The sequence below is a fragment of the Odocoileus virginianus genome, chromosome 16, assembly GCF_023699985.2.
Source record: "Odocoileus virginianus isolate 20LAN1187 ecotype Illinois chromosome 16, Ovbor_1.2, whole genome shotgun sequence".
Classification (NCBI taxonomy): domain Eukaryota; kingdom Metazoa; phylum Chordata; class Mammalia; order Artiodactyla; family Cervidae; genus Odocoileus; species Odocoileus virginianus.
The window spans coordinates 45,065,460-45,078,435 of record NC_069689.1 but is presented as its reverse complement, the minus strand read 5'-3'; the positions used below and the strand labels follow the sequence as shown (position 1 = coordinate 45,078,435).

Below are 12,976 nucleotides of genomic sequence, written 5' to 3'. Positions count from 1 at the left end.
AATCAAGAAAAGCTTCACGGAGGAGAAGGAATCTGTGTTCGAAATTAAAAGACGGCATCTCAGATGAACTAAAACTCTAGGAAAGTATTTGGGGAACAGGAACTTAGTGGCCCATCTTCACACAGTTACAGTCTTGTCCCTATTTCACAATCTGAAACCTAGAGTTTGGTGTTTTGTTTTTTTTTTTAATGAAAAAGAGATTCCAACCCCAATTTTTCTGGCCTTAATCTTCTAAGTAGATTAGAAGACAGTTTTATTTTGGCATTTAATAAGAAAAGGGGAAGACTCTCTCCCAGTTGTTTCAAGTCTCTGCATTTCCGTGGGATGGACTGTCAGGGAAGCGGCAAGTAGAACCAGGAGACCTCCGTGCTCCAGAGCGGCACTTCCTCCGTGGGGCAACATCAGTAAAGAGGAAAAGTACTCCAGGCCTCGAATACAGAAGGAGCAAAACCAACGGGCTTCCTTAACGCAGAGCTAGAGCCCACGGGAGTCCTAGGAATTCACACGGGATCCCTACAGCAAAGCCTCAGTGAAGGCAGATGACAGCCCAGGACGGGGCCCTCGGACTTGATTCCTGGACCAGGGCGCCGCACCACAAAAAGGCACACGTGGATAATTTGGAGCTGGCAAGTCCATCAGAGCAGAGGGAGGGCTCTGGAGTCAGAGCTGCCCAGCCCAGAGGCCAACCAAGCATCTCCTCCGAGAGTCCATGCAGGTCTGGACGGGACCAGGGTGGAGCCAGAAATGGGCAAATGTGAACAATTTCAAGTGACTCAGGAAGGGAGAAAGGAAACATTCAATAAACCAGTCTCCCCAGAAAGGGGCTGATGAACTGAAATGTAACTAGGAATTCCATCCTGACCCAACACCACTTGTTGTTGAAAATCTTACTGAGGTAATGCTAGACAGAAAATCCCAAGTATACAGCTCAACCAAGCACAACAGTGATAACAAAAGAATTTCCTGGGATGAAACTATAACATGTTGTGACCTCACATATTCCATGAACTCATTACTCACAGAAATCAGACAACAGAACTAAGGAAGCTGCACAGCAGATCTTCCTCTCTGCTCTTTGATCATCTGTTTTCATGATCATCTGTGTTTCTCTTTCTAAGTCAGAGTCTGAGCTACTGGCAGGTATTTTACCCCACTACTGAGAGACCCTCAAAACTTAGCTGGGGAGAATCAACACAGGACGATGCTGACAATAACGGCACACCTGCTGAGGACTTGACAACCTAAATTAACAGCTGATGACCTAAGAAATCTATTGCTAGCTGGTACAGGCAAAGAGACCATGGACCTCTCCCCTACTGCTAGCTGATACTGGCAAGATCATGGACCTCTCCCCTATTGCTAGCTGATTCAGGAAAGAAGACCATGGACCTCTCCCCTATTGCTAGCTGATACACGAAAGGAGATGAAGGACCTCTCACCTGGGCTTGCTTCATATGCTTCCTAGTTTTCTCCAGGAGGTTATTACAGGTCACTTGGATGCTTCCAATTTGGAAAAAACTGTTATAAATGCATCTCTCCCTAATCATCATCAGACTTCTCTCCCTTAAACTGTTATTAACTAAATTTTCTTAACTCAAATTGATACTGTCTCATTTACTTAGTCAACATGCATTTCTAATAATTGATTTTATAAAGACAAACCACTGACTGTATTTTATCTGACAGGACAAGCTCAAAGTAGGCATCCAAAATATCTAAGAAAAGTTTTAAAGCTCTACTCTATAAAACATTTATGCTTTAAGACTGTCAACACATATTTGGTCTGCCATGGTCAAGAGTAATTTAGAAAGCAGTATGCATATACCTGAATTACCAAACTGAAAAATAATTCCACAGCCAGTTTAAAGAAAGTTAGTGCCAGGTTTTAAAAAAAAAAAAAGCAGCCATATAAAAGTATACAAAACTGCAATAATAATGTATTTGAAGCTGTCAGAATTTGGATGAATGGATGAAAATACACACAATTTTGAAAAAGCAGCCTTTTTAATTATATAACTATTACTAAAGTAGATGCTTGCCTTGATAAGGGGACTAAGAGGCTGAGGAGTAGTATAAAAAAGTTTCAAACCTGAACAACTTTCTGGACTAGGAATAAATTTAGAATACTTTCTAAAGTCTTTAAAAATAAAAATGCTTAAAATAAAAAAAAAAATTTAAGACTTCCAGACTATTACAATGTGAACAATTTAAAGCAGGCATAGCTATCTCAGCTGAATCTGGGGATACCCATCATATGCACGTACATCTTCCCTATGTGGTTAGTCACCAATCTATTTCAAATAAGAAACAGTGGGCTTTAAGACCATCAGCCACCAGAGGCGGGACACTCAGCTCCGTGGACACACCCCCAGCACTGACCCAGGAGAGGACAGACAGGAGAAGACAGGCAGTCTCCTGCCCGCCTTTCCCCATCAGAAACATCAGCAACGGTGCACCAGACAAGGAGCTGTGATCGCAGGCATTCATTCCTCATCAGAGAAGAAACTACTTTCTGCCGTGTTCCAGTAAAATCTGAATTCTTCTGGTCCGTAGGAAAAAGGGAAGAAAAATGAAAGCTTTGCTTACTAGTTTGGTTTTTTTAGTGTTTTAAACAAACACAGAAAGTAATTTCTATGCCTGCTTAGCCACTCAGTCGTGTCCAACTCTTTGAGACCCTTTGGACTGTAGCCTGCCAGGTTCCTCTGTCCATGGAATTTTTCAGGCAAGAATACGGGAGTGGGTTGCCATTCCCTGGACTGCCAGGTTCCTCTCTCCATGGAGTTTTTCAGGCAAGAATACGGGAGTGGGTTGCCATTCCCTTCTCCAGGGGATTTTCCTGACCCAAGGACTGAACCTGTATCTCCTGTGTCTCCTGTATTGCAGGCGGATTCTCTACCTGCTAAGCCATCGGGGGAGTCCAATTTCTATGGCTCGACTCGTATCTTTTAAAATGTATGTAGGATAGTTTATCACATCAGAACAAATTTTTAAACTTAAAGAAGTGAAGTTGCTCAGTCATGTCCAACTGTTTGTGACCCCATGGACTGTAGCCCACCAGTTTCCTCTGTCCATGGGATTTTCCAGGCAAGAGTACTGGAGTAGGTTGCCATTTCCTTCTCCAGGGGATCTTCCCGACCCAGGGATCGAACCCGGGTCTCCCGCATTGTAGGCAGACACTTTTACATTCTGAGCCACCAGGGAAGATAGTCAAACTGAAAGAACTGAGTCCAATAAGTACTCAACATATATTTATTTAGTAAAAGAGGAAAGAGAAAAAAAAAATTCTCAATTCCAGTAAAGAAATATCAATATTTCCTTCAGATTTTGAAATTAATCAATTTCATAAGCCCTAAGTGAAGCTGGCATAACTGGGAAAAGTAGGGGATCTTCAAAACTGCTATTAGGGACTTTACAACATGAGTAGAACTGATGCTTTACAAGTAAAAAAAAAAAAAATTTAGTCTTCATAGTCCAAAAGTTTCAAACTCAAAGACATTGTTAATATTCTGAGTCAAATATAACCTAAATAATTTAACAAAAGAAACAAACTTTATCATGCCCAGTGAGTATGCATCTATTGAGATAACAACTTAATTTGTTTTTAAAGATCTTCTGTTTACCAACCATTTTATACCAACCATATGCCCTTTCCTTAAGAACAACCAGTTCTTTCCAGATCCTTGGGGGTTGGGGTAAGGGTGACACATTTTCAAAGTTTTAATGTTTCCAAATACTGAAAATCCTCCCCAAATGTCAACAGGTCTCAACGTGCAAAAACATTAGGACTTTCGACCCACCCTACCCCCCCCCCACCCCCTGCCCCCTCACCCCGCCACCTTTCTGTTTAAGCCAAATCATTTGTTTACAAATAACGGGAAAAGTTCCTCTTCGTAATCAGATGCCAAACACCATTTTCAAGGAGAGGTCAGAGTGCTTCATTCATAATTCAACTTGTTGCCTTTAAAGCCTTTAGAATTTTCCTTCAGAACATCGCAGACAGGGAAATCAACAAACTGCATCCCAGGCATGGGTGCAACCATTATATATTCAGTACAATTGAGCGGCGTGCATCCTCGGACTCAGATGGCACCTGTCGTAAGTTGGCTAAGAACAGCAGTTCAAACAGGTTGGCCCACGGGCACAAATCCCTCCTCCGTGAACTAGGATTGATTTTTTAAATGAGTTTTGAAAACAAATTGAAAAAAAAAATCACAACTCAGAAACATGGCCGGGACATTTTACAATTAAAAGATACTTCAAGGTTTAATTGCCTCCTCGATCTCATGCTTTCAAATGCAGCAAAGTATTTGAAATTAAACAAGGACTTACAATTATGAGAGTTCCTTAAAGTTTTCCAGAAAGCTAACTAAGCAATGCATAAACTCAGAAAAGGTTTAAAGTAAGTCACATCTTCCTTACAAATCAAAACGTGCCATACAACATTCTCGTGCACACCTGTGACACCTCCTGAAGTTTTGGCAAATGGTAACTATGGCACTGCCCATTTTTAATCACAATTGTCAAACCAATGTTATAGAGGAGGCAGCACAGCTGATGGAGATGGGTGACTGACAGGTACATCACAGCCTGCCAGCAGCAATGCAATACAAAAGAAGGCATTTATAAGGCAAGGCATGCCACAGAGGCCTCCAGAAAATCAATAACATTGATAGGCTTCCTATCTTAAGTCTATAGAAATGTTTTTAAAGGGCCTTTAAAATGTTTTAGAACTGCATACCCTGGGCGGAGTCTGAAAAAGATCGGAATTTTCAAGAAACTTTGTTTCACGCAGGATTATGTAAAATGTCCTAAGGACAAAAGTGAAATTCTCTCTGTGCAGGCATCACGTAAGGCAGTGTCCAGCTTCCATACAGCAGGTACTCAATAAGTGCTGGCTGGATTCAGCTGCTTCTTCCAGCACATTCTTACAAAACAAATGAAACCAGATTTAAAAGGAAGCTACTGTCCCTTGAGGGCTCTCCTTGGCAAAACTGGAAGGCAACAAGTGAAAACGATACAGTTGATATTCATTACTGCTCTGATCTTGCAACAATAAGAAGAACAGGAACCACTTTTATTAATAAACAGAGTCTTACACAAAAACCAAAAAGAAATGTAAACAGTTATTCTTCAGGTATTTTCCTATTAACAGGCCAAGGTAAATCTGGATAAAGGCAGACCAGTTTGAAAATAAAAATCCCTCTGCGATGTTTTTAAATCTTTTGCTTGATAAGAACTTTTAATTAAAAAAATATAATCACTGTATATCTAAAAAAACTTCTGCATCCTACAGAGATTCTCTTTCCTGCTCAGACTCTGCAACTATTTAAGAAATAAAACAAGTAACAAAGAAAAGAGAAAAAAAAAAAACCTACCATATTACAATGAGCAGTTCTTCCTCAAGTTTTTACTACCAGGGTGGTTAATATGGGATACCAAAACAGACAGTGGAAATTCTTTATCATCTTAAAACATTACATTATTTCTTTGTTGGGAAAAAATATGTAAGAAAACTGGAATACAAAATGCCATCAGACCCAGCTCCTAAACTCTAGTCTTGGAAAGACCAACGTCGTTTCAGATTCAGTCAAGGATTTCAGTGTCACAAATCTGACTTTCACTACCAGCACTTGCATTTCTTTTAACCCAACCCCTTAATCCTTCATGTGAGCTATTTCTAACAAAGGTTCTTTTTTCCTGTCTGTCCTTTTCTCCTATGGCATTCAATCTCTGCTGCTATAGCTTCAGTGATCAGTTTGTAGTTCATGAGTCTGAAAAACTCCATAAATTTTAAAAAAGGAGACATCAACCTGCTGGACAAATTTACTTAATAATTTTAATCTATCAACAGATTCTATGTTCAAGGTAACACAATGCATTCTTTTTAACCTTAACATGTTTCTTGAAAGAAAAACAGCTTCATTGGGATATAATTCACATACCATGAAAGTCACTAATTTAAAGTACACAATTCAATGGTTTTTAGTATTTTCAGAAAGTTGTGCAACCATTACCACAATCTAATTTTAGAGTATGTTCATCACCCCTAAAAGAAACCCGTACCCCCTCCTTCCCCAGCCCTATGCAACCACTAATCTACTTTCTGTCTCTATGGATTTGCTTATTCTGGACTTCATATAAATGGAATCATGCAATATGTGGTCTTTTGTGACTGACTTCTTTCACTAAGCATGATGTTTTTAAGGTTCTTCCAGTCAACCTTAGCATATTTCTTAATGTTGGACTTTTCTAATCCTTCTGACAAATTAAACATATAACCTTTTAAACTTCAAACCCACACCCACCCCTCCACAAAAGTACCCTTTACTTGCTATTTCCCTCTAGAGAGGCTAAACTATAATTTGCTATTTAGGTTCTTTCCAAACTTCTTATTCTGGGATTCTTCTCCTGGTAATAAAACAGCAACTTCTTTAAACACCCATCTTTCACATACCTACATTTCCCTGACAATAGAATATGACTGTGCCTGGGGCAGAAAGATGACTGGATCTTTCTAATGAGATGGCCACAATACCTTTAAAGGGCACACCGATTTTTTTTTAAGCATCATATTATTTGGCTATCACTCCTAACTTCCAAACCTCCCTTTTTTAGATGCACTGCTCACAATACATTGATACAAGTCTTTATGACTTCCTCTGCTTCAAAACTCCTAGGTTTTCCAAATTAAAGGTTTTTGTGTTTTTTTTTTAATCACCCCTACTGCTATCACACTGAGAGAAAACACTAATCCCTAAATAGGCCAACACATTATTAATCAACAGCATCCCAATCTTTATTGTATTATATTGGACAGACAAAACAATGCTTGTCTCTGATAGGAGCTGTTGGTTTTATTTCTACCAGAAATAAGAATTCTTAGTACCTTTGGGACTAAGAGCTGAACACATGCTGAGCATACCACTTACTGCTGAAAACTTCCTAGCTATAGGGAGGGGCAGGTAGTGAGTTAGAACTTCAACAAACCATAATCAGGAATAGGGAGCCTTCTGGCCATCCATCAAGTTTTCAGAAACCAACTATTTGCGAGAGATCCTTGAGCAAAGTTTGGCATCTTGTACTATAAAAGTAGTTAAAACGCCCCTTCCCCTCCTGCCTGTTTTCTCAAGAAAAACAGAACAAATACACCTTTCACAAAGAGTATTTTTCATCAAGAACTCCAAACAACAAGACATCCTATTTTAAAATCCCGGAGTCCTGTGTCAGAGAAGCAAGGCCAACCCTGGTGTTGTGAATTTCAGAACTTACTAACATTAAACAATAAAACTAGAGCCACGACACAGTTCAACAACATGCCGTAATAAAATGGATTAACTCTCTTGTGTCTCCTGAACTATATTTAGCTCCTGAAGGCTAGAAGCCCTCCTCTGTGCCCCCAAACACCATCTGTGAGCCTTAGAAGGGTGCCGAGATCCTTTCGCCCAATCCAGCGTGCCGAAACTTCGGAAAACAAAGAGCAGGAGAGCTCAGATGTGTGGAGGGTCCGGACTCCAGGCGAGTCTCACTCCACGCAGTCAACACGCTAATCCTATAAAAATCTGCTCCTACTCCTTCGTGAACTCATTTCTTACAAAACGTTTAAGAAGGGTTTGTTTATACGAACAGTCTTTCCGAATTGCACCTAAGACGGGGCCAGGCAGCCCCCGCTGCCTCCTGACTCTCCCCCTCACTCTGCAAGGCGCAGTCGTGATTTTTCGAAGTTAATTGGCACCACCTGCATACACTCGGCAAACATTACTCACCAACACGCCCTCGCCGTTCCCAGCCCCAGTTCTGTGCCTGCATTTGAACTTTATAATCGTGCTCAAGATACCCTGCCGTCGCGAAAGGACCAGCAGAGCCTCCCTTTTCTGTTTGGAGAAGAATGGAAACCCCTCCTCTCCGCCCTCCACATACCGCGGGGCCCTAAGTTCTCTCTGCCTCCCTCCCTACCCGTCCCTACCCCTAGCCGACACCACCAAAACAAAAGCTATCAGATTGCAAGCGACAGCGCGTGGAGCGATATTGCTTATTAACTCTGTGCAGAGGAAGTGCGGACGGGGGGTGGGGGGCGCGCAACACAACTCCGGCCACGAAGCCCAGGCCGCGGCCGCGCGCTCGCCACGCGGAGCCCCCTCCCCGCAGGCCCGCCGCGGGGCCCCGCGCGCCCGAAACCGCGACGCGGGCCACCTCTCGCCCAGGCACGGCGGCACGGTGTCCCTGGGCGGCCGTGTGGCTGCGAGCACGTGTGTGGAAATACACGTCGGCTCCGACCACACACCCACTCCTGCACACTCAGAGGCCGCCCTACCAGCCCTAGCCCCGCCGGGACGAAAAGAGCGTCCACGGGCCGCTAGAAAACGGGGAGAACGGTCCCCCAAACCCTCTGAACTGAGGGGTCCGGACGCGCTGTCCGGAAGAGCCCGCCTGACGCCGAGCCCCCGACTTCACCCTTTCCCAAGGGCTGCACCGAGCGGTGCGAGATGTAAGCGGGAACGCTCCCCGCACCCCCAGTCGCACTCAACAGCGCCGGGAGGCCGGAGAGCGAAAGCGACAGGGAAAGCCAGGAACCCAAAGAGCCCAAGGGGCCAAGCGTGGCGAGCGGCAGGAGGTCGCGCTGGAATGTATGGAACCTGTCCCGGGGCCGCGGAGCCTCCCCGCCGGGCACCTCCCCCTGGGCACCTTGCAGCCCCAGGGCCGGCGGGCTGCCCGCTCCCACCCCGGGCACCGAACCTGCCCCAGGAGCGAGGGCGCCGCGCGAGCTGTCACCGCCGCCCGCGCGCCGCGTGTCGGGAGGCCCCGCGCGCCGGGAGGGGCGCGCGGTGCGGGCGGCCGGGCGCGAACTTCCCCGCTGGAGCCCCGGGGCCTGGCCCCGCCGCGGGCCGCCGGGCAGGAAGCGCAGCCCAGACACCCGGGCCGCGGGGCAGGGCTCTCGGGACCGCGGAAGGGAGAGCCACCGAGGCCCTTTCCGCGCGGGGATGCGCCGAGCCCGGGGCCGCGCGGGCCTCCGAACCAACGACCTGGGCCCCGGGGTCCCCCCCCCGGCCTTGCGACCGAGCCCCTCGGCGCCCCGCCCTGAGGCCCCAGAGCCCGGGAGCCCGACAGCTGCGACGATGGCAACTCGGGTTTCGCAAACAGGGCGCAGCCCCTCGGAGGAAAAGTTCCCGCAGTGGCCGCGGGCGGCGGGCACATACTCACTTTCTCCACTCGTGGGCCAGAGCGAGAGCGCGGCGGAGAAAAACAGGAGTCCCCACAGCGAGGTCGGGGACCCTCCTCCGGAGCTAGACTTCATTCCTTTTATTTGGGACGAAATTCCCCTTTCTCAAAAAAAAAGGGGGGGGGGTAGTGGAGGAGAAAAAGAAAAAGTCTCCGAGTCTTCGTTCCCCCCACACCTCCAAAAACAAGGGCGAAGGCGACAACACTTGCCGAGGCGGCACCGGCCGGGGGTCCGCGAGGAGGCGCGGACGGGGCGGGCGGTGGCGGCGGGCGGCCCTCAGCGCCGGCAGCCGCGGCCCAGCGCTCGGCGGAGTCGGGAACCCGGGGCGCGCCGGGGCGGGCTGTCTGCGTCGTCGGCCTCCATTTTCAAACCCAGAGAGGCAGGAGGGAGAAAAAACTGCGAAGAGAAGGGGGCCAAGCCCAGATCCGTCTTGGCGAAGGAAAACAAACCCGACCCCAGACAGAGGGGGAGGCGGCCCGACGCCCGAGCCTCCGCGGCGGGAGGGCGCGACGCAGTTCGCAAGACGGCCCCTGAGCCCGAGTCGCGGGGGAGGCCGGCCGGGGGCAGAAATGCGGAGGAAAAATGAATGAGCCGCTCCCCTCCTCCTCCTGCTGCTGCTCCTCCTCCGCCGGGCTCCGCTCGCCGCCGCCGCCGCCGCCGCGAGCTCCTTCCCAAATCCAGGACACACACAAAGCGGCGGGCCGGCCGCGCTCTGCGCTCCCGCCGCCCGCCCCGCGCCGGCCCCCGCCCGGCCCCCGCCCGCCGCCGGCTCGGCGCGGGGGCTCCGGCTCGCTGAAGGTCAAAGCCGCGGCGCGCCGTGGAGCTCCCCTCGCGCGGGAGGGGCGTGGAGGGCCCGGGGGTCGGCAAGCTGCAGGCACGGGCGCGCCGGGGCCAGGCTCGCTGGCGGCGTCCCTCTCTCGCGCCCGCCTCTCGAGTTCGCCCGGTGCGCTCGCTCCTCCTCGGGTTGTTTGGTTTTTGTTTTTTTTTTTTTTTTTTTTCTTTCCTTTTTTTTTTTTCCGCTCAGCGGAGTTAATGCTGGTAAACAAGAGCCTCAGCCCCGCCGCGCCGCTGCCGCCGCCGCTGCCACACACTGGGGCCTGGCGCGCGCGTGCGCTCGGGGTCGCGCACACACACACTCACACGCGCACGCGCGCGCGCTTTGGAGCGGCCACAGCCGCAGCCCCGGCGCGCGGAGGGCCGGGCCCGGCCGGCGCGCGCCAAGAGCCGGAGCCCAGGAACACAGGGACGTGCGGAGCGGAGCCCCGGCGCGGGCGGTGAAGCGGCGAGGTGCCGCCCCCGCGCCCCGCCCGCGCGCAAAGGCTCCCGCGCGCGCGCGCCCCCGCTCTCACCCCCACCGCACTGCGCCGGCCAGCCTGCACGCGCGCGCCCCTCCCGCAAGACTCCAAAAACAATGCCCCCGGCGCCGGGCCCTGCCCGGCGGAGGACCAAGCTGGGGAGCGGGGGAGGGGCTGGGGCCGGCTGGGCGGGGAGCGTGAGGCCCGAGAGGTTCATTGAAAACAACAACAGCGCGGCTGGAGCGCGCGTTGCCCCGGTTCTTGAAAAGCTTCATTGTGTCTTGCAGCTGTTGCAAAATAAATAAATAAGTGCGTGCATGCGGCATTTTTTCGCAGCCTGCTGGACAGCTCGAATGTGGCGGGAGGGGCATACCTGGGAGAAAGGAGAACCCCCCACACACAACCAGGCTACTAAGCGGGCACTTTGGCGCAAGGCCGGGACGGCCGCGGCATCGCCCCAGGGGAGCCCACAGTCTCGGAACTCCCGGGCAGCCGGGGGGAAGGGCGCGGCTCGGGCCCGGGAGCCAGGGGAGACGGCCCGCGGGGGCCAGGAGAGGGCGAAGGGGGGGCCCAGACGGGCCGCCCCGCGCGTCCGGGGCGCGTCCCCGCCGCAGCCGCCAGGGGGCGCGGCGGGCGCGGGGAGGGCCGGCCCGCTGAGTGTCCCCTCCCTCCGGGAGAGGAAATCTGGGGGCCCGGGCCGGGGGCCGGCCGAGCTGGGTTGCGCGGGCCCGGCTCTGGAGACCGGCGGCGGGTCGGGGGAGCGGCTCGCCGACTCGCTCATCTGCTGGCCCCACCACGTGGGCGGCTGCGGGCGGCGGCCAGGGCGCGTGCTCGGTGCGGGGCTGCAGGGGCCCCGGGAGGCCAAGGGGGCGTGCCGGGGGGGTCCCCGGAGGATGCGCTCGGGGCCGGGGACCGGAGTCTCCCGGCCGGGCTCGCGGCACGCGGACACGCTGCGCCCGATCGCCGAGCGGCCACTGCGGGAGCCCACCCGCACCTGCTCGCGTCCTTCCGGGCGCGTCTCTCTTCCCTCCTTTGCTCGGTAAAGGACTGGAAACTAGCGCCCGCCGGTCTCCTCCGTGGTCTTCTTGAAGGTGCCCGAGGAGGGGTTTCCCCAAAGAGAACCTGGCCCTGGACTGCTATCTAATGAATAAATGCTGCGGAAACCAGGTCCTCAAAACGGGAAACAGCCCAGCGAGGTCTAGAGAGAGGAGTTTGAAATACGTGGACTTTTAAACATAGTGATTGGACCACGTGTCGCCTTTAATGTGGTCCGGCTTCATGACTCAGGCTAATTGATGTCAACAGTAAATAAAAAGAAGATGGCTAATAAGACTTGTGGGTGTCGAGATGTAGAAGTGTTTGTCTCATAAATAATCAGGCTGTCTGGTAAGATCGGATCTGTTCTAAAGGAAAGTAGGTTTCCTTTTTTACTCTAATTGTAAAAGATTTCCACGTTACATTATGCATCCCATCGTTCGTAAATAATTTTTTAAATTAAGAGCTGAAAACAAATCAAAAGCTATTATAATGGAAACCTAGCCCTTTCCCCCCTATATTTACTCCCTACATCATTTGCCTGTTGGAAATTTTTAGCTCAATTCAGTGAGTCAGTTGGATAGAGGGAAATAAATCTTTTCTTACTTAAGAAAGTCATTCATATGGGATTGTTTTGTTTAACTGAAATTCAGGTTAATTTTAAAATGTTCCAGTTTTAGATATTCCTGGACATTAACAAAGAAAGAAGGAAATTAGAATCTTTAAAAAGAAATTGAAACTTAGCACATATCATTTTTAAAGTAGGCACTGCCATATGAATAATTAAAATTTGATCTACTTATATTTTTTAAATTTATTTTAAAATATTTCTCCAGACAATACCCTACATGAAGTTGGTCTTGATGCCTACAGATCCATTTTGCCATTAAATGTAAAGGAATATCAATATCATATCTTCATTATATTTAGTATTCAGGATTTTACAATACATACTTCTAAATTAAGACAAAAGTTTAGAGTTGAGTTTTTAAAAGAGTGATGCTAATATAAAATCTTTAAATACTACACAATATAGTTTTAGTATTAGTAAATTCATTCATTTGTCCCTGAGAACATAAGGGGTATATGGAATAAAGAGAAATGCATACAATTACTTAAATTGTAGGATTTTTTTGTAAAGAAAATGACTTTTCATCTGTGATTTTTTAAAATGTTGTTTTATCCTAAAGTACTAAGACATCAATAAGATTAAATTATTATAGACAGTGAAGTTATTTTTTAATTATATGCCTTAATATTTAAACAGAATCAAAATTTAGATTGCCTTTCAGCTCTACCCTGATTACACAAAGAAGGTGATTTGTATTTTCTTCAATTATTACATTCTATATCCCAAAGTCAAACTTATTTTTTCAACCTTGGAAATAAAACCATGTAGTAAAGCATTAATTGGAGTCTTTACAACTAC

General features: G+C 48.7%; 1 protein-coding gene across 1 annotated transcript in view; it reads right to left on the bottom strand.

The window, feature by feature from the left end:
* The window catches only part of IGF1R (insulin like growth factor 1 receptor), a 293,719-nt gene extending 283,338 nt beyond the window's left edge, over positions 1-10,381 (bottom strand). Inside the window, exon 1 of the mRNA XM_020910910.2 lies at positions 9,199-10,381. Coding sequence (XP_020766569.1) covers positions 9,199-9,292 — 94 coding nt within the window. The 5' untranslated portion in view covers positions 9,293-10,381. The remainder of the gene's footprint in view (positions 1-9,198) is intronic.
* Between the last annotated feature and the right edge of the window lie 2,595 nt (positions 10,382-12,976).